Source organism: Ochlerotatus camptorhynchus, unplaced genomic scaffold, assembly GCF_037179485.1.
Source record: "Ochlerotatus camptorhynchus isolate MF236.1 unplaced genomic scaffold, CSIRO-AGI_Acam_v1.1 ptg000141l, whole genome shotgun sequence".
NCBI classification, from domain to species: domain Eukaryota; kingdom Metazoa; phylum Arthropoda; class Insecta; order Diptera; family Culicidae; genus Ochlerotatus; species Ochlerotatus camptorhynchus.
Genome location: NW_027040631.1, coordinates 2,840,611 through 2,860,066, shown reverse-complemented (window position 1 = coordinate 2,860,066; position 19,456 = coordinate 2,840,611). Strand labels below are relative to the sequence as shown.

General features: G+C 44.9%; 2 protein-coding genes across 6 annotated transcripts in view; one reads left to right on the top strand and one right to left on the bottom strand.

Moving 5' to 3' along the window:
- Positions 1–15,192, top strand: part of sv (shaven) — a 47,073-nt gene extending 31,881 nt beyond the window's left edge. The window contains exons 3-9 of one of the 2 annotated variants that reach the window (XM_065221374.1): positions 3,963–4,128; positions 4,187–4,384; positions 4,451–4,788; positions 4,853–4,923; positions 4,992–5,142; positions 5,201–5,650; positions 14,862–15,192. In XM_065221374.1, the coding sequence (XP_065077446.1) occupies positions 3,963–4,128; positions 4,187–4,384; positions 4,451–4,788; positions 4,853–4,923; positions 4,992–5,142; positions 5,201–5,650; positions 14,862–15,001 (1,514 nt within the window). In that variant the 3' untranslated portion in view covers positions 15,002–15,192. Of the gene's footprint in view, positions 1–3,962; positions 4,129–4,177; positions 4,385–4,450; positions 4,789–4,852; positions 4,924–4,991; positions 5,143–5,200; positions 5,651–14,861 lie in introns of both variants that reach the window. The other variant, XM_065221373.1, reaches the window with a different exon arrangement.
- A 97-nt stretch (positions 15,193–15,289) lies between these two features.
- The window catches only part of Asator (asator), a 58,988-nt gene continuing 54,821 nt past the window's right edge, over positions 15,290–19,456 (bottom strand). For all 4 annotated transcript variants that reach the window (XM_065221350.1, XM_065221349.1, XM_065221351.1 and 1 more), the window contains exons 7-10: positions 16,800–16,919; positions 16,543–16,722; positions 16,196–16,471; positions 15,290–16,128 (exon numbers count right to left, since the gene is read on the bottom strand). In XM_065221350.1, the coding sequence (XP_065077422.1) occupies positions 15,349–16,128; positions 16,196–16,471; positions 16,543–16,722; positions 16,800–16,919 (1,356 nt within the window). In that variant the 3' untranslated portion in view covers positions 15,290–15,348. The remainder of the gene's footprint in view (positions 16,129–16,195; positions 16,472–16,542; positions 16,723–16,799; positions 16,920–19,456) is intronic.

The window sequence follows — 19,456 nt, the reverse complement described above, 5'->3', positions numbered from 1 at the left end:
TTTTGCTTGATCCTATTCCGTTTAGTTTTATGCTGGCATCGATGGTGGCAAAGTTGCCTGGAAAAAGTTAAACGTCAAAATTTGTTCATAGTTCAGTAGTTTTGTTGCGCGATCATGCAACTATTTTCTACTCCAGCGTTGGATCAACAAGTTGCGTGACATCCTTGATAAGGGCAATTAATCTATTGGAAGCAGTTACTCAGGAAGTGAGTCTACATAACTTGGAACAGGTGGAAGCTCAATCGTTCCCGCAAAGTTTTCCTTCTTCCGGATGAGTTTCCTGTCAGCAGTTTTCCGCAGTCCCAGTTTGGCACTGATGCTATTCGGATCATCATCGCAACGTTATTACTGGAGAAGACTGCCATTGACAATATGCTGTGTATTCCCATCAATGTTAAGCGTCTAATTTGACGGCTTCCAGTGCTTCGTAAACCGCATTCACTTCGCTCCTCCCAGTCGGCTGCTCTGTTGTTGTTGGCCGATTTTGGCGGAGCTGCCCTCCCAGAAAGTTCTGGAATTGGATTCCTTTTCTCTTCCGTCGACAGCATTGCTAGAATTATTACTCAATTATCCTTTGGCATTTCGTTGTGATTCTGCGTTTGAAAGCCCCACTCGATTATGTTTTTCTCTGTCTCTAGGCGGATCAATCTTTTTAGTATTATTTGTAAACAGTGGGAGGTTTTGTGATACACTTCATTGACACCAAAACGCATCAATATATGCTTTTCGACCCCGTTTGAAACCGAACGGTTTCATAATTGCTTTTGTAATGATAAAACGCCTTTATGGAGAATTTTGTTGTGACATCAATAAAACATATACCAATTGATTTACTGAACAGTTTTATAAAGGGATAGAGTGCTGCATTAAATTTATTTTTAAAACTAGACTCTTTCTGATTTTTTCGTTAGACTTTAAAAGGTTTTTAAAACAGCGTAAAGCTGAACTACTGATCAAGAATTTTTTGCACTGTTAAATTCTGTATTTAAACTAAAAAAATTGCTTATTGCCGTTATAAAACCACAATAAATCAAAGTGAAAGCCAAAAGGCTGTTAAATTGGGTGAGGTACTTGGGTGAGGTGAGTACTTGGGTGAGGTTTAAAAGAACTCAAAAACTGGTCTTGTGGAATGAAAAATAGTGCCAAAACCACATCAGGTAGATGAGTGTTTCCTCTAATCCCGTATATGAAACTGGTTGATAGACTGACACTTGCTTTGGGTCTGTCCATAAACTACGCAGATAGTTTTATATAGAATTTAGAACCACCTTCCCCCGTGACGACATTCATTTTGACATATTTTAAATGCTTGCTAACCCCTGAATAGTTACCATTGATACCAAATATTTGGAATCTAAGAACCAAAAATAATAGACAACGAATTTACCTGCAGTGTCTGGTTTCATCATTTACCATCACACGCAACGAGTAGTGCTTCAACCCAGTGTAGATGAATTGCGTTTGTTTTGAATATCTTAGCTGTGAAGTACGAGCGAAACCAACAAATGAGTTGATTATCGCGTTTGTTGATATTCACCACTGCTTGATTATCCAACCGAAATTTGTCAACATCAGAAACGATCCTCAAAAGCAAAATAATCAAACTCATTTTGGGCAAAATGATTATTTTGAATATTATCGACTCCAGAGCCTAAAACCTCGATATTATCATCAATTCAGCACGAGGCAATAATTTTCCATCACTATGTGTATAAAAATCAACACAACACGTTCTACAGCACTATATGTGTGTAATATGAAAATAATCATTTTGCATTTGTTATAATCATCCCCACCAAGATGAAGATGAATATTGATATTGACAACAGCACAGGCGATAATAAACATCCAGCCACAAACGAACAAAAACAAATGTCGACTTCGATACTCAAAGGTTGCCTTGATCAAGAGAATGTGTTTATGTCAAAATTCAAATTCATGCAGGTAGTTGGTCTATCTGTTAAGGTTGTCTTCATTTTCAGCTAAGTTGAGTGTAGAAGGAATGATTTTTATCAGCACTGTTTGCCTGTATACAAACTTTTTTTTTTTTTAATCTGATGCCGTCCTCACGGTGCCGATTTTGATTAATGATTTTGTATTTGAATGTCATTGACTTATGACAGTTAATACCATTGCTACACCAAATATTACTTCAGACCAGGTACTTCCCCTAGATTGCCGAATTGTTTTTCGGGTGATAGCAATACTACAATCTAATTAGAATTGTTGCCTACCCACTGACAGTTCTTCTGTTCGATTGGATGCACTTATCTGACAGTTCAATTGGCTGCTCTAAAGCTGAGTTTAGACAAGGCAAGTCAAATGATCAACTCAGTTGAATTCAATTGGCTTGAAAAGTTGAGCCTGGTTCAACTTTTCTCAATTCAAGTGAGGCTCAACTTTTCAAGCCAATTGAATTCAACTGGCTTGATCGATTGACTTGCCCTGTCTAAACCCAGATTATTTTCTTTCTCGATAACAAATCGACAACATTACAGCAAGTACCTTACCCAATATATCAAAAATCCTTCGTTACTGACCACCCCTAAGAATCATCGCGAAGGGGGCCCCCTCCAGGCGCTGATGTTGACTCTCATCCAGAGCAACGAACGTCACCTTCTTCAGCAGCCATCCGGTCTACAACAAGGAAAACGGCTATCCTATCATTTGCACCGATCTTTCGCTGTACAATTACACACCGCAACATACACATCTTCAGCCAAGCTCTCTAGACTCTGTATGGAAGTGTATAATCGCTCTACATGTGTGCTGTTAAGTCAGTAAAATTCATGAATGCCGACCACCCCCCGCCACCCCCCCATACCTCCTCCATCGAATACAAATTTGATGAGACAGAGTAGGCAAAGAGCGCGCACGCTACTAAGCAACCATCGTCGGATCGTCGCAGCGCAGCGAGGAGGAGACGAGGTTATTGTCGTTGCTTTGTTTCTTCCATGGATTCAGCCTTCTTCGATTGTTCGGTTGATGTTGCTGTTGTTGTTGCTCATCATCGCAGCACACCGCAAAAGAGGAAGAAGTGATGTGCTTTATTAAAAAAGCACCACCACATAAGGCCTTTTTGGGCTTCCTTCCGTAGTCGTCGTCGTCGTCGCCACTGGTAGGGTTGAGGGGGTGGGTGGGGAGCGAAAAAATAAGCAACAATCATCATCACCGCCATCAGTAGATACCTACAGTCGGTTGATGATCTTACCACATGGAAACTACAGTCACAAAACAAGGGGGAAAACCTTGGTCCGTGCCCTGTTCCTGTCCTGCCTGCCTATGCACCGTATTTTTATGTGCATGTGCAGTAGGAGCAAATTGAAATGAACCTGTGACCACGACTACTGCGATCGGGTCGATCCCGGGCGGGCGCGCCAACTACGTTTAAATCCCCCTTTTATTTTCGATTCTTCTTTTACTTGTTACCTTCATCCTCTTCTTTCTTTTTTTTTCGATATAATTTATGATCGTCGACGAGAGTGTGTATTTTTTATATTGCTTATATCCACATCCGTCGTCGCATAATTTTACTTGCGAACGAACGGCACCCGAAAGGCTCTCTTTTGTAAACGCAAACATCTTGTCTATTGCGCCTTTGTTTGTGTTTGTGTCCATTTCGTTTGATTAACATTTTGAACTTTTTTTTATTTTTCTAGCCTCCGGCGCTATATTTCCATAAATGAATATGTGTTTCTTTAATTTTCTATTTCTTCCCACAAGGAAAGCCGTTACATTTATGCTTATTTACTAATGTTTTATCAGATTTTCCATATGTTCGCTTGCATTTACATACGATTTCAACTTTTGTTTATTTAATTTGCTGAATAATCTATTCAAACTTTTCTGGGTCGAACTCGAACTAATTAAACTTTCTTCCCCGTTGCGATGGCGGATTTGGTTTTTCGCCCTTGTTTGGTTTCGCTTTTTCCCCCCTCTTTTCTTGGAATTTCCACCAATAGGTCATGGTGGAGTCAACCAGTTGGGTGGGGTATTCGTAAATGGACGCCCCCTGCCGGACCTGGTGAGGCAGCGAATCGTCGAGCTTGCCCACAACGGCATCCGCCCATGTGACATTTCCCGTCAACTGCGCGTCAGCCATGGATGCGTTTCGAAAATTCTTTCGAGGTTAGTTCATTTGCCAACGGGGATAAGTAACTGACATAACCTCAAAAAGCTATTCCAGATACTACGAAACGGGAAGCTTCAAGGCTGGCGTCATCGGGGGGTCGAAACCGAAGGTGGCCACGCCTCCGGTTGTGGACGCAATCGCCGCCTACAAGCTGCAGAATCCAACCATGTTCGCTTGGGAAATCCGCGACAAGCTGCTCGCGGATGGCGTTTGTGTTCACGATAACGTTCCCAGCGTCTCGTCGATAAACAGGTTCGGGAACGCTTCGTATTTTACCATTCCTTCATCGAAACTAAACTTTCCTCTCATCATTCGTAGAATCGTTCGAAACAAAGCGGCCGAAAAGGCCAAATACAGCTCCCGCATGGATACCAGCATGCAGGACAGTGGCCCACGGGTAGCACCCCGCCAGAGTAGTGGTAACCAACAGCAACCGGGACAGAGCCAACCACCGCAAACTCAACAATCGCAGTCGGCACAGGAATGCATGAACCAATCGATGTCCGACTCGGAAGGCATGATGAAAAGCTCACAACCGCAGCAGGTCGACAGTGTCGGTGCGTCGGCGTCGTACTCTATCAACGGGTTGCTTGGATTGTCACAGAAATCTCTTTCGGGTACCAGCTCGAAACGGCGCAAAATCAAAGAGGATCCTGGTCAGTTTTCTTTGCTTGCTGCGATTTGCTGGATGATTAAAATGTCTCTTAATATCTCCCGCAGATTTACGAAGCGGTCTCTTGGGTAGCATTAAACGTGATAAGGTATTGAATCCGCACGGATGGCATCAATCAGTAATTTTGACCAATTTTCTTGATTTCTCCTCGAAATATCCCCACTAATTGATCGATTTTTTTTCCAGGACACCAAAGATATATCGGACTATGAAGGTATGAAACCACACGACCAGGACAAAAGCAACGATCTCTTCGTCGGCGGGGTGGACTTTGTCAATTCGATGGCAATGTCCAGCGAGGACAATTCCGACAATCAATCGAGCTTCTCCATCAGAGGTTTGCTGGCTGCTTTTCATTCAAGTATAACAACGTTACCAAACCACTAAATTTTCAGGTGAAAAACCGCACAAATACCATCGAGCAGAGGACGCCCTCTCGGTGGGGGTAATCATAGAGGACGACACTTCCGGCCGAAAGCAGCAGCAGCAGCAGCAACAACAACAACACCAGCCACACCCATCCGAACTCACCAAAGTCCCCGGCGGATACGACAAGATCCTAACCAGCGAAATGATAGCCTCGTCGGCGGCAGCCGCTGCCGCAGCGGCGGTGGCCGTCGGTATCAAGAGAACGGAGGCCTCTCCGTTGGCGCAGTCCATCGAATTCCTCAGCGATATGAATAACAACATTTCCCAAAACCAAAACCAGAGCTTCCCGACGACGAGCTACGAGACGGCCAGCTACAGCACCGGCGAACCGGGCCCGGAGACGGCCGTCCTCAATCCGCACATTGCCTGCTCGTCCAACTATTCGGCCTTCCTGCAGAACACGGATCAATTTGCAGGTGAGTGGGGCGGGGGATTTTCGTCTTGGGGGAAGGCGTTTTCAGGAAATGAGATTTATTTCATCTTTGATCTGATCGAGGGATTCACCTGTGGGCAGATCGTAAGATACTTGGGAAGACGTTTGAATCCGTCCCAAGGTTTCAGCCAATACACGGCATTCACCCGACAGCCAACTCGAAGTGAAAACTTGAATTTAACGAATTTCAAAAGTTCCATGCGAAGAGCAGGGAAATCGACAGTGATTATCACAATAGCGGGGACCTTTTCTTTCTTGGCATTAAGCCGGGAGTGTTCAATGGAATTTTGTCTGAATGATGGATCATTCTCATCATTCGTGAGTATATCAAATTGATTGCTCAAATAAATTTCATCAGAAGGGGGATCAAGAGATTGCCCTTTTCATTTGCGTGGTGGCGCCATGGCGACTTCCAAACAGTTTACTATAAGAATCCTGAAGCGGTGCATTTAGCAACATGAAGAGCTAGAGTATAGAAATAATATAGGTCTACGTTATTTCAATAAAATTCGTTCTTCTTTTGTCGTCGCTCCAACGGACTAGACGCTATTTTACGTTGCTCCATTCCTCCCAAGAGGTTATGGGCCCAGGCAAGCTACCATAGCAACCGATAAACAGAGTGATTTTTTTTCCCGCCGTGCGTAAGTTCGTCGCGTTTGGGAGTGTTCCGTCGTTTTTTCAGAGCCGGAGATGACCACAATCGAGAAATTGGGTGTCCCACGGCTAAACGGAAGCAACTACAGTACGGAAGCGTGGGAGAACTTTGAAAGGAACAACGAGCGTACGACGCTCACACCGAAGGTATCCATCCTCAAGAAACTTTGCGACATGCGATGGGGAGGAAATCGACAAGCACATCACCGAGATGCAAGATCTATTCGAACGGCTGTCGATAGCAGGCCAGGTGCTGGATGCTAATTTGCAACTTGCGATGGTCCTTCGAAGCATGCCGGATTCTTTCAATTCGCTTACAACGACCCTAATCAAGACGAAGCTGGTGGACGAGGCAGCGAAGCGTAATTTTGCCGGTGGTGCACATTCGGTACTGAAGGCAGGTACGAAAAGGCATATCGTTTGCCACCATTGCCATAAAGTTGGCCACAAGCAGAAGGATTGTCGTTTGCTGTCCCAGAGCAAGGATGCAGAACCACCAAAGAAACATGACTCGAAGCAAGCCAGCAGACCTACGAAGGCGAAGGTAGTTCGAAGCGGTTCCGACGAGTATACTTTCATGGCAACCATAGGCAGTGACGTCAACCTGTGGGTGGTTGATTCTGGCGCAACGTCAAACATTGCAGCCAACAAGGAGTTTTTCGAGTCACTTGACGAGTCCGTCTCCGAAGAATGTAAAGAAGACCAAATCGACTGGAAAAGGTATGTGTCGTATTCAGTGCGTTGGTGAAGAAGGAAATATCAACAGCATGACCCTCAATGATGCGCTGTTTGTCCCTAATCTTGAATCGAAGCTGTTTTCTCTGTACGATCTGCAACGCAGAACGGCACCACAGGTTATAGCTCTTGGCTCGGTATCTGGCTGTTTGTACAACCTTCGGATCACCCACGAAGCGCATATGGCCAACGGCAATAGTCACTCGGAACATTGTCAGCACGCGTGACCCTGGTTGGCCACAGAGACCCAGAAGCAGTCGCCGAGTTGGGATCGAAGAATCTGGCTACCGGGATCAAGATAGTGAGCTGCGGTGTTAAAGCTGTGTGTGAGTGTTGTTTGGAGGGCAACTTTGCCCGGCTCCCTTTCCCCAAGCAATCCAAGAAGAAAACGAAGCAAGCACTCGACCTCGTGCACACGGATCTATGCGGACCGGTGAACACACCAACGCCAGGTGGTTGTCGGTACTTCATGGCGATTACCGATGACTTCACGCGGTACTCGCTGGTGTATTTTTTGAAGAAAAAGTCGCAAGCAGTTGATTACATCAAGCAATATGTGCAGGAGATGAAGACAACGTTCGACAGGCCATCGGAAGTAATTCGATCGGAGCAAGGTGGTGCGTTCAAAAATCAGCAACTAGATATTTTGTTTTTCGTCAAGAGGGCATTCGGAAGCTGTTTAGTACCAGCCACACGCCCCAGCAGAACGGAGTAGCTGAAAGGAAAAATCGTTCGTTAGTTGAGATAGGATGCCAGAATGCCAAAGCAACACTGGGCCGAAGCAGTAAACACAGCGTGTTACCTCCAGAACCGTTTGCCGGAAACGTCATCCGAACTGTGGACTGTGGAGAGAAACCAGACGGCACCCATCTTCGATTGTTCGGATCACAAGCCTTCGTGTGGGTCCCAAAAGAGAAGCGTACGAAATTGGACCCAAAGTCGACGAAAATGACCTTCGTCGGTTATTCGCAGCAGCACAAGGGCTACCGTTTCCTGGCTCTAGCGACGAACAAGCTCGTCGTATCTCGAGATGCCAGGTTCATTCCAGCAGATGAGGTTCGGGAAACCGTGTTTTATCCTTTCAAACCTATTTCCGTTGAGGATGATGAGAAACCCGTTGTTACAGCCGATAAATTCGAGTTGGAGCTTTCGGAGTCCGATGATGACGATTTCAAAGGGCTCTCTGATCGGTAGCCGTAAAAACAAAGGTGTGTTAGCGTTGCGGTATCATTGCTAGTGTGCAATCAACATGATGAACCCCGTACCTATGATGAAGCTATACGTAGCCAGGAACGCCACGAGTGGAAGAAGGCAATGGATGAGGAATTCGCAATACTTCAAGAAAACTCGACATGGGATCGTGAAGCTGCCATCGAAACAAAAACTAGTCGGATGCAAATGGATCTTCAAGAACAAGCTTGATGAGTCTGGCCAAGTGATCCGCTATAAAGCACGACTCGTAGCACAGGGCTACAGTCAGAAGTTCGGCACCGACTACGGCGAGGTTTTTGCTCCAGTAGCCAAACAAAACACGCTTCGAACGCTGTTGACAATTGCCGCTCGTCGATCCATGCAAGTCAAGCACATCGATGTGAAGTCAGCATACCTGCACGGAGACCTCACCGAGACCATTTACATGAAGCAACCAATGGGCTATCAAGTAGGATCTGAGGACGAGGTGTGTTTGTTGAAGCGTAGTATATACGGGCTGAAGCAAGCGGGTCGTATCTGGAACCAAAAAATCACGGAAACGTTAAAGCAGCTTCGGCACAAGCAATCCAAGGCCTCTACGATATGTTGATTGTGAGTCCCGACAACAACGAATACAATTCAGGCTCTCGTGCCTGTGGGATGTCACCAACTACCTCGGCATACAGGTGGAGCAAACGTGTTCCGGCAGTTTCTTGTTGCAAACGGAAGATTCCTGAATGGTTTGACATGGGCCAAGCGAAGCCATCGAAAATATCCACGGATCCTGGGTATCCAAACGTGAAGCAAAAGGAGGAGGAGTGTATGCCATCCGGCGAGCGTTACCAGAGTCTGGTTGGTGCTTTGCTGTACGTTGCGGTGTGCACCAGACCCGATACTGCGATTGCTTACGGTACCTCAACGCAACAGCTGACTTGAAGCTTGAGCTTGGCGGAACCGGCGGTCTCGAAGGATTTGTGGATGCAGACTGGGCTGGTGACAAAACGGATCGAAAATCAAATTCCGGGTTCGTTTTTGAGCTCGGAGGTGGTCCAGTCAGCTGGCCGCTGAAAACAGCAATGTGTCAGTCTGTCGTCTACAGAAGCTGAGTACGTTGCGCTATCCGAGTCTAGTCAGGAGCTACTCTGGCTGTTGAAGCTAACGGAGGACATGGGCGAGGTCGTCGATGGGCCAGTGGTGATGCACGAGGACAACCAGAGCTGCATCGCCATGCTGTCATCCGAAAGAGGGAGCCGACGAACCAAACACATCCATACACGGTTTAACTTTGTGCGAGAACTGATGTCGACTGGCGTGATGGAAGTCAGGTACTGTCCAACGGAATCAATGGCCGCAGACATACTCACGAAGCCTTTGGCGAGAGTTAAACTGGAGAAGTTCCGTACCATGATGGGTCTGAAGTTCTTCGACGTTGAGGAGTAGTGAAGCGGTGCATTTAGCAACGTGAAGAACTACAGTGGAGAAATAATTTTGTTCTAAGATAGCCATGAGTTATTTGAATAAAATTCGACAGTGAGCATTCATAAGGGCGTATACGCGTTGATCGATTCTCTTAATCGATTTTCTCTTTTGTTAATAACTCGCTAGATTTAACGTTTGTCGGTGCGTTTGCTGTTGCTTTTGATAGCCAATGCAACCTGTTACAACTCTACATTGAATAAATTCTACAAAATTGTTTCGCTTAGCTGTATCAATGCAAAGAGAAAATCGATGAAGAGAATCGATCATCGCGTATAGGCCCTTATGCATGCTCACTGTCGAATTCGTTCTTCTTTTGTCGTTATTCTAACGGACTAGACGCTATTTTACTTTGCTCCATTCCTGCCAAGAAATCCGAAGGATCGAAGAGGAATTTCCCACATCAATATCCAAGCAGGATTACCTCGGGTAGGGTAGGAAAATTTACAGGTAGCAGTAACGCTTCCTTTAACAAAAAGCAAATAAATCCGCACGTTCTGTTGCTGAACTTCTCGGACACGAGCATCTTCAGGCAAACTTTGATAATCTTCATTGTAACTGCTTTCTTGTCGTTTAGGTCCTGTAGAAGTAACTTTAACCACAACGCCTCCTGAACCGCTTCAGATAGGGCGGTCAATTTTGCCTCTGGAGACGATAGGTAAACACTAGATTGTTTCCAAAAGCCCATCTTACGATTCCGTCGCTGACTTTGAAGATAAATCCCCTGTTAGATTTTCTGTCAGCACAATTCTCCGCCCAATCCACGTCCGACTAGCCAACAATCCCATACTCTTCTTCGTTCCTGCTTAGTAGTAACCGGTAATAAACAGTTCCTTTCAGATACCGCACCACACATATCAGCGCTTGTCAATCGTCCTGTGTTGGACAACTTGTTTTTCTGCTCAGCATTCGCAGTCGAAATATCCGGTCGCGTTTTCACAGTAACGTAGAGAACTTAGCCAATCAACTTCTGATATTCCTTGTTCATTGGCAACGGTTCACTAACATCCTCTTTCTTGCCGTATCCTGGATCAAGCGGAATACTGGACACCTTTCCTTCTGCCAGACCACTCGCCTCCACGACCTCGTTGATGAAATTCCGCTGATTCAAGAAGAAACCACCTTTCAACCTCCATGTCCAGGTAGTAGTGAAGTGCTCCGAGCTCGCTAATTTCGAAAGACTTCTTCAGGGAACAAATCAGCGTTTCAGCCAGTTGTCGATCCTCGCTTGCTACAATCAGATCATCGTCGTAGACTAGAACGTAGCACCAGTGACCGCTCCTCATCTTCCTATACAAGCACGGATCCGACTTGCACCTCTCGAAACTAGCCCGTTCAAGCTCGTCATGCAGCTTCTGATTCCACACCCTGGATGCTTGCTTTTATTTTTTCCTCTGTTCGGGACATAAACCTACTGCGACCAGTAATTTGATCTATTGTAGTATATCCCGTGTCCTTAGTTTAGTGCATGTCGTATTACTTCATCACTATTGAGAAATGATGAAGTATTCGGTTTTGATACAGTTGTCATTCTTGCCTTCATCGCAAGGAAAGGTCCCGCTATTTATACCCTTCGGAGTGTTGGAACACCCTCCAAAGGCGCCCCCCTTCGTCAGTTAAAATTGGATTGCTTAGCAACAAAATTAAGGAATGACACCGATAGTGACCATGCATCAGAACCCTAGTCTTAATCACTTCAAACTAGGGAACAACGAATAGAAGATTAGGAATCACATAGATGAAGACTAACTAGCTCATTTTTTCCTTGTTTCAAGATCATCCTCGGTCCAGGCAACCCGAGGACTTATCACTATCAACAAGGCATAAAAAGTAACAAGGACTAAGATGTGTTCTTTTGATTACTGAAAAATCCTGTTCCGCTAGTTTGAAGTAGTAAATACTAGGAATCGGTGGTAGATCTTACATCCCGTAACGTACCACGGAAAGGTGATCTACCCACGTTACGGGGCATGCTTGCTTTAGATCATACAGTCTTTTCAGCTTGCACACTTTCTGCTCATTACCCTTGGCTTCGAATCCATTAAGATTTGCTCCTCAAGATCGCCGTAGAGGAACGCGATCTTGACGTCATACTGCTTAACATCCATGAATTTCTTCGCAGCTATCGCCATCAACGTCCGGAAGGTAGTTTGGCGTACCACTTGAGCGAACACCTCATCGTAATCGCTCCCGTACCAAACAAGCTGAATCTCTCCTTCTGCGCAACGCTTGACCTTGAACACCCACTTACTGCCAACTGCTTTTCGTCTTGGTGGGAGGTCCACTAACGTCCAGGTATCGTTCTGCTTGTTCATAGGACATCGCTCTCTTCCACTGTTCCGCATACGGAGATGCCATCGCTTCAGCAAACGATCTCGGTTCATCACAAGTAACACCCTGGTCTTGATTCGGAACGGCAACAACTCCACTGAAACCAGACTGTAGGCTGCCTTCAGAATCGTCAAAGCCTTCGAAGTCGCACGAGCTTTCTGCAGAAGTCTGTGAAGATTTTGATTGCACTGAATCGAACAATCTTTATACTTGCCGGTGAATTTGTGCTCCCTACCGCTGCGCCTCAACACCTGTGATGTCAGTGGATTATCGGACGTCTCATCATCTATGGGTTCGCTTGGTTGCACTGGAGAAGAAATATCATCGAAGTCCACTGGAACAACCACTGGTTTCTTCTGGGATGCCATAGAACGAGCTTCTGAACCTTCACCAATACAGAATCAAACAACCGGTAGCCTTTCGTATCCTCTTCAAATCCGGTCAGCACACATTCTCTCGACTTCGGATCCCACTTTCTTCGCTTTGGTTTCGGTACTTGTAACATTGCATTCGTCTCATACCTCTTCTGGTGTTAGATTGTGACCACGAGTAGGGGACCGGTTGAATTAATACACGGCCACAGCTACTGCTTCCGCTCAGAAAGTTTCCAATAACTTTGCTTCAAACAACATGGAACGTGTTCTTTCTACAATTGTTCTTAATAGGACAATTGATGAAACACGTCTGGTTGATAGTAGTGTGAAAGATGAACTACACGGATAGACATCTTAATTCGATGATTTCTACGCCAACATCCCCCTTAACCGAGTTTCGAATTTGTGAGCCGGAATTGGCTTGATAAGAAAATCCGTTGACTGGCCACATGCTGCAAACCGAATCACGTTCTCCTCAATTTTCTTACGAACGAAGTGATGACGAATATCGATATGCTTGCTGCGTAGTGAGTAACCAACTTCTCTTTCAGCTAGATGCATCGCACTCTTATTGTCACAAAAGATCGTGACCTTCTCAGAAACGCCGGATAACTGCTGTCGTAGTCCTCGTCACCAGATAGCTTCCTGTACTGCTGCAGATACTGCCATATATTCTGCTTCCGTTGTTGACAAGGCTACTGTGAATTGTCTTCGGCAATTCCATGAAATTGGTCACCCTGACTTCATAAAAACGTAAAAATGGCTGACTGCATTAAGGGCAAAACTAATCTCCGGGCGCGTGCATTGCGCTAGGAACTGTAAACTTCCTACCAACTCTCGAAATGGAACTCTCTGCATTTGCTCCCATTCATCCTTAGTGCTTGGACTCATCTGTTTAGTCAGCTTCTGGTTGTGATCCGCCGAGGTTGCTACTGGATCACAGTCCTCCATACCAAATCGTTCTAGTAGCAAATCAATATATTGTTCCTGATCCTAACATACATTGTCTTTCCGCCTCATCACTCAAATTCCAAGGACTTTGTTGGCCAATCCGAGATACTCCATTAAAAACTTTGCTGTTAGCTGATGGCATAATGTAATCATCCTGTTGGCGTAATGCTCCATAGTTTCGCAATTCTCAAATTAGTTTGCATTACTCCCCGAACTGTAGCTGCTTCCCGAACAGGGTAGAAATTCTCCGGCTCCAGGAATAGAATAATTTTCCCTCTGGCCTGTCGGTCTTTTACTGGAACGACGGGTTCAAGAGTACCAACGTCTTTCTGCGGCGGCTCAACTGCATCGCAAAGATCTGCGACTTCGAGTTATGTGTGGACAGCAAATTTCCAGGTCGTCCAGTTCTCTAAGCCGTTCGATTCCGGGGTTCAATCTCAAATATTATTATTTGATTGATGGTATTAAAATGCTGTACCTATCCTACATGAGGACTGAACCAAGAAAAAGAAAATCGCTTAGAAACAGAATTGAGTGTATAATACAATATTCTTTTGTAGTGATTTTGGATATACATCTTCACCATAGAGGGAATTCTAAGACCAGAAGGTCCCGAAGAAACGTGCCTAACTTTTGGGCTCAGCTCTGGTACTCTCTTCGGTCCCAAGCTAATCGATGCACCCCTCAACATATAGGAAATTCCACGAACCCCTCATTTTATCTGTCAAACTTTCATAGCGAATCAAAACAAACATAGTGTAGTACTAGAATTTCGACTAGAATGGGGTACGCTTATAGATGCACTTGGGATCAATAGGCTAGTCAAGTAGTGAGCCAATTTAAAATCGTTAGTTTCCACCGGTTGTCTTCACTATCGTACCTAATGGCCCAAACGCAATGTGGCCGGAAGCGGAACGGAAACTGAAAATTTGACAGTAGTCACAAATGACATCAAGATGCCTAACCGAAGCCGATTTGTTCCTAACTAGTTTTCAATCCGACAAGTAGGCTTACTCAGATCGGGCTTTTCCGCTGCCGCTTTCATTGTGCTTGGGCCTTAAGGTGATTCCTTGTAGAGTCCACAAATGGCCGCTACGTGGGCTATACATGCACTTCCACTTCGAATTTTCAATAAAACAAATCTCGGAAATCAGTGCCCAATTTCACCTGAAATTGCTACTTCATGTATGCTGCAGTGCAGTAAACGTGGAGTACCAATTTAATTGTAACACGTGTCGTGAAAGCTGATATTTGTGCACTTAAAGTTTCGAAGTGGTTCCGAGAATAAGGATGTCACAGCAATTCGCCTAAGGGTAATAATCGAAAGTTCTTGCATTTTGCTTAGTCACTTTTGAGTAAACTGCAATCACCCTCTCATACTCTAAATGTGCCTCTGATCAAAGCGCAGGGACATGCATACAGATTGAATAACAATGCAATAACATTGAATCATTGTAACACTAAAAATCCCTCTCATTCCAGCGGCGAACCCGGAACTGATCTTCCCGACGGCTTACACCCAATACGCACCTGGCTACGGATCGTTCAACTACAATACGGCATTCACGAACAACAACCTCTGTCGAGATCTCGGACAAATTCACTACCCGGAGGAACAGTAATAGACAATTATTGCACCAACAAACAAACAAACAAACAAAACATAAAGAAATGAAGAGAAGAAGGTAAACGAATTTCAACAACAACAAAAATGGCATTTAATACACACATTTTGAAAGATTTGAAACGAGCAACAGACGAGTAACAAATATTTGAAACATGACAAATTATATAAGTGACATTACAGATATTAGGAGAGAGTTGATTTTTTTTTGCCCTCCGAGCGAAAGAAAGTCCCAACACCCTTAGCAAGGATTGTGATATGGAAAGTGGAAAACTGTACTCACCGGTTATTCTATACTGCTTTATACGCTTTTACCTCTCTTTATTTTATAATTTCACCAATAAATTAAGAATTGAGATTATTTGCAAGGTCTGCTACTGCTGCTGCGGCTGCTACTGCTGGGTTGTTTGTAGTGGTAGTTGTAGTGGTAGTAGTAATATTAGTAGTTCCATTATTAACAATAGCACTCGTCGATGTGTTGTTGTTTTGCTTGTGTTGCTGCTTTTGCTGATCTTGCTGCTTCTGCTCTACTAGCTGGATATTCTTCTTTGATGCGTTTTCGGAATGTTGGTCGCCCTTCCACAGTCCATCGGTCGAATCGTCCGAATCATCAAACTGGCTCTTCCACTGCGAGGCCAATGTCAGAGCTCCCTGATACTTGGGCGTCTGGTGCTGACTAGCGTTGTCGTCATCGATGATGGCATGCTGGGTGATGGAAAAGTCCCGACAGCTCTTGTCGTCCGCCAGGCTGCGATACTTGGCCGATTGAGTCGCAAACGACCTCAGGCTCTTGCCTCCCAAATGCAACGATTGCCGCTGGGTGAGCGAGTTCGGTTGACCACCGTCGCCACCACTTTGCTGCCCGTTGGTTCCACCGATTCCACTTGTCAGTTGACCATCACCGGGAGTGCAGCTGACCTCGTCCGCTTCGGCCTTTAGTTTCGATTTTGCCTCCGAAAAATTGGTGGTCTCATTTGCCTGCGAGTGCTGCTGATGGAGACTGTCGATCGAGGAGGCAAAGTCTTTTATGTTGACCGGCGGAGCCGTCAGGATCCGTAACCGATTGCCGCCGTGCTTCGACGGTTTGTTCACGTCCGTGTGGGCCCGGACCAGTGGAATTTCCGGCTGAAAAAAAAAAACAAATACCGACATCAGCATCGTTCAAAGCACGAGATAGTTCCGATTGACTCACCTTCACCTTGGTGCCCTCCTGGCTGGCAATCAGGGCATCCTTAAATGCCTGACGAAGCCGTGGGTCCAACGGATCTACGCCGTACTTTTCGTTCTGGACGTTGTTGTTGTTGTTCTGCTGTTGGCCTCCGGCACCGGAACCGGTCACCGAAGCAGCGTTCGGAAGCTTTGCATTAGCGTTGACATTGTTGCTAGCGTTGTTGGCATGTTGCGGCTTCATCGACTCGATCGGTTCCGTGTGCATGACCTTGACCGAGTCCTGAATCGCTTTGCGTTTCTGAAACGAAGAACCAGGTTTTGCTGTACTGGACTGGATTCCAAGCAAACACACAAATCCCCCCGACTCACCTCCGTCAGATCGATATCCTTATGTTTCTTAATTAGTTCACTCTTTGGTACGGCTGCGTTTGATCCTTTGGCTTCCCCGGCATGGTCGGCGTTGTTTTCCTCCGTCTTTTCCCAATCGAATGGATCGGTTTCCTTCACGCCACGTCGCTTCATGCAGCGCTCGAACAGGGTCACTAGCATCTGTATTTTTTTTTTTTCGTGGGGGAATCGAACATTACTAACATTCTTTGAGGGATACTCACAACACTGGAACTTACGGCATAGTCCGGCTTGTCAGCATAGTTAAGCGATTGAATGTGATCTAAGAAGTACTTGAAATCTGAAGGCAAGTGCTTGAGTAGCAAACGATGATCGTATTTCTCCTTTAACAAACCAACCTGGAAAGGACGAAAGAAGGTGCTAATCGTTAGCTAATTGAAATCACTGAGAACATTGGTAGAGCGGAAAATGCACCACGAAAAAACAAAAAAGTAGGCCGCGCTGAAAAACTGACGTGTTTTGGTTTTGCTGCAGTTTTTCTTTTGTGACTTTAATAAATTTTAATTATTTTCTAAATGTTTAATTCTACACTTTTGATTGAATTGAATTTGGCAAGTGCTGACACTGTAGGATACGAAGAAAATAGAAGAGAAGGAAGATCCGTGCACTGCGTTTGTCGTTTGTCGTTAATTCCAAGCGAAGGGAGGAAGCCATTCAAACAAGCTCTATCAAAGGCCGGACCATTTCAAATTCATCACCGTCAAGCAGTTGGGATTTGGGATCACACGTAACCAGGACTTTTTGGATTATAGAAATGGTGCTGCATTTGGGAGAGGCATTTTGATCCAGCTTAGGAAACACGAGAAGGCGGACTAATTACAAATCATTCGGGTGAGACTCTTCCTTTTTATTTGTTTACATTATATTTCAATCAGTATTTGTAAAAACATTACCAAATATGGTCCTAAAATTATTGAGGAGCTCGGCTAGCTTGGTGGCTGCCGCTTTTGCTTACTGAGTAGAAGATCTTGGATTTACTCCAAGGGGTTGGTCACTCAGCATAGTGTGCCAAAAACACATACACTGATAGGCAAAATAAAGTGCCCACCCCATCATTTTTTGAATTTCTCTCATTTATTTGGTTCAAATTAAAGTAAATACACTGTAGTATTTTTTATATCTTATTCTTTATATTCTTTTTAAGTTTCACTTATAGAATACCAGATAAAAAGAAGAGACTGACTCGAAGAAAAAAAAATCAAAATGGGTGTAAAAAAGAACAGTGACAAAAAAAAGTGCCCACTGCATTTTAACTCCAGAAAACATAAAATAAAGTAAAAGAATACCAGCCTAATAGTTAATGTGTCCTCCTTTGGCCTTCAGGACCAGCTGCAGGCGCTTCGGCATGCTCTCCACTAGATTCTTCAGGTGCTGTGGATCTAGTTCTTCCCAGGCGCGCTCCAGGGCTTCAAAATAGTTATTTTTATTGGTAACACCAGTTTTGTCAACCCTGGCATCGAGAATCGCCCACAAATTCTCGATGGGGTTGAGGTCCGGGCTTTGTGGAGGCCATTCCAGTGGTTTAATTCGACATGACCGGAAGAAAGACTTAGTCTTCTTGGCAGTATGCTTCGGATCGTTGTCCTGCTGGAATACGAATTTCTCCTCAAGGCCCGTCTGGATCAGCGAAACTTCCAGATTTTCCCGCAGGATGTCGATGTAGGAATCTGCCGTCATTATCCCGTCGATTTTCACCAGGCTTCCCACTCCACCCCACGAAAAGCACCCCCAGACCATCACATTTCCTCCTCCATGCTTCACCGTGCCTTGTATGTGGCGCTCCTGAAGCTCCTCACCCGATCTACACCACACACGAACCCGTCGCTTCCGGTTGAACAGTTCGAATTTTGATTCGTCCGTCCAGAGAACCGTTTTCCAGAACTCTAGGGGCTTATCAGCATGCTCCTTAGCAAACTTAAGCCGTTTGACTTTGTTTGCCTTGCTGATAAATGGGCGCTTCCGAGCAACTTTGCTGTTCAACCCCTGTGCTACGAGACGGCGACGAACAGTTCGACTGGAAACTGTTAGCTGAAGAGCCTCCTGGATCTCGCGGACAGTTACCTTCGGGTTCTTCTTCACTTCACGCATGATCTTGGTGTCCGTTCTCGCATCCGTTTTGCGCATCCTGCCTCTGCCAGGGCGATCCACCACTGATCCGAACGATTTCATTTTCTGCAGAATTTTCCCGACCGCTGTTTTGCTGATATTGTACTTCCTAGCGACAGACCGGTGCGATTCACCGTTTTGCACATCACGAACAACCAATTTTCGGATACACACGGGAATTGCTTTCGAAATCACTACGTCCTCCATTTTTTTCAACTGATTCAAATGCGATCACGTGTACAAATGCACCAGTTCCACCCGTTTGCTTCAATACATGTCAAACTTTCAAAACAAAAACAATCGAGGGGTTTTCCGATGGAAACTTATCGAAAACATACCGATTTTTGAAGTGGGCACTTTTTTTTGTCACTGTTTTCTTTTTCAATCCAAATTGATTTTCTTTTACTTCAAGTAAAACTTTATATTTTCAGTATTCCATAGGTGTAACTTTAAAAGAATAATAAAGGTAAGACATCGAAACAGACTACGGTGTGTTTATTTGAATTTGAACCAAATAAATGAGAGAAATTTCAAAAATGATGGGGTGGGCACTTTATTTTGCCTATCAGTGTATGGGAACACCTGGGCACACTCATTGGCACTGTTTGGCACCCATGGTACATATATTTTATAATCTCTAATGTAACTGGTATCACCATAGAGGTAACTCTAAGACCAGAAGATCCCGAAGAAACGTGCTCAACTTTTTGGCTTAGCTCTGATACTATCTTCGGTCCCGAGCTAATCGATTCACCCCTCCAAACATTGG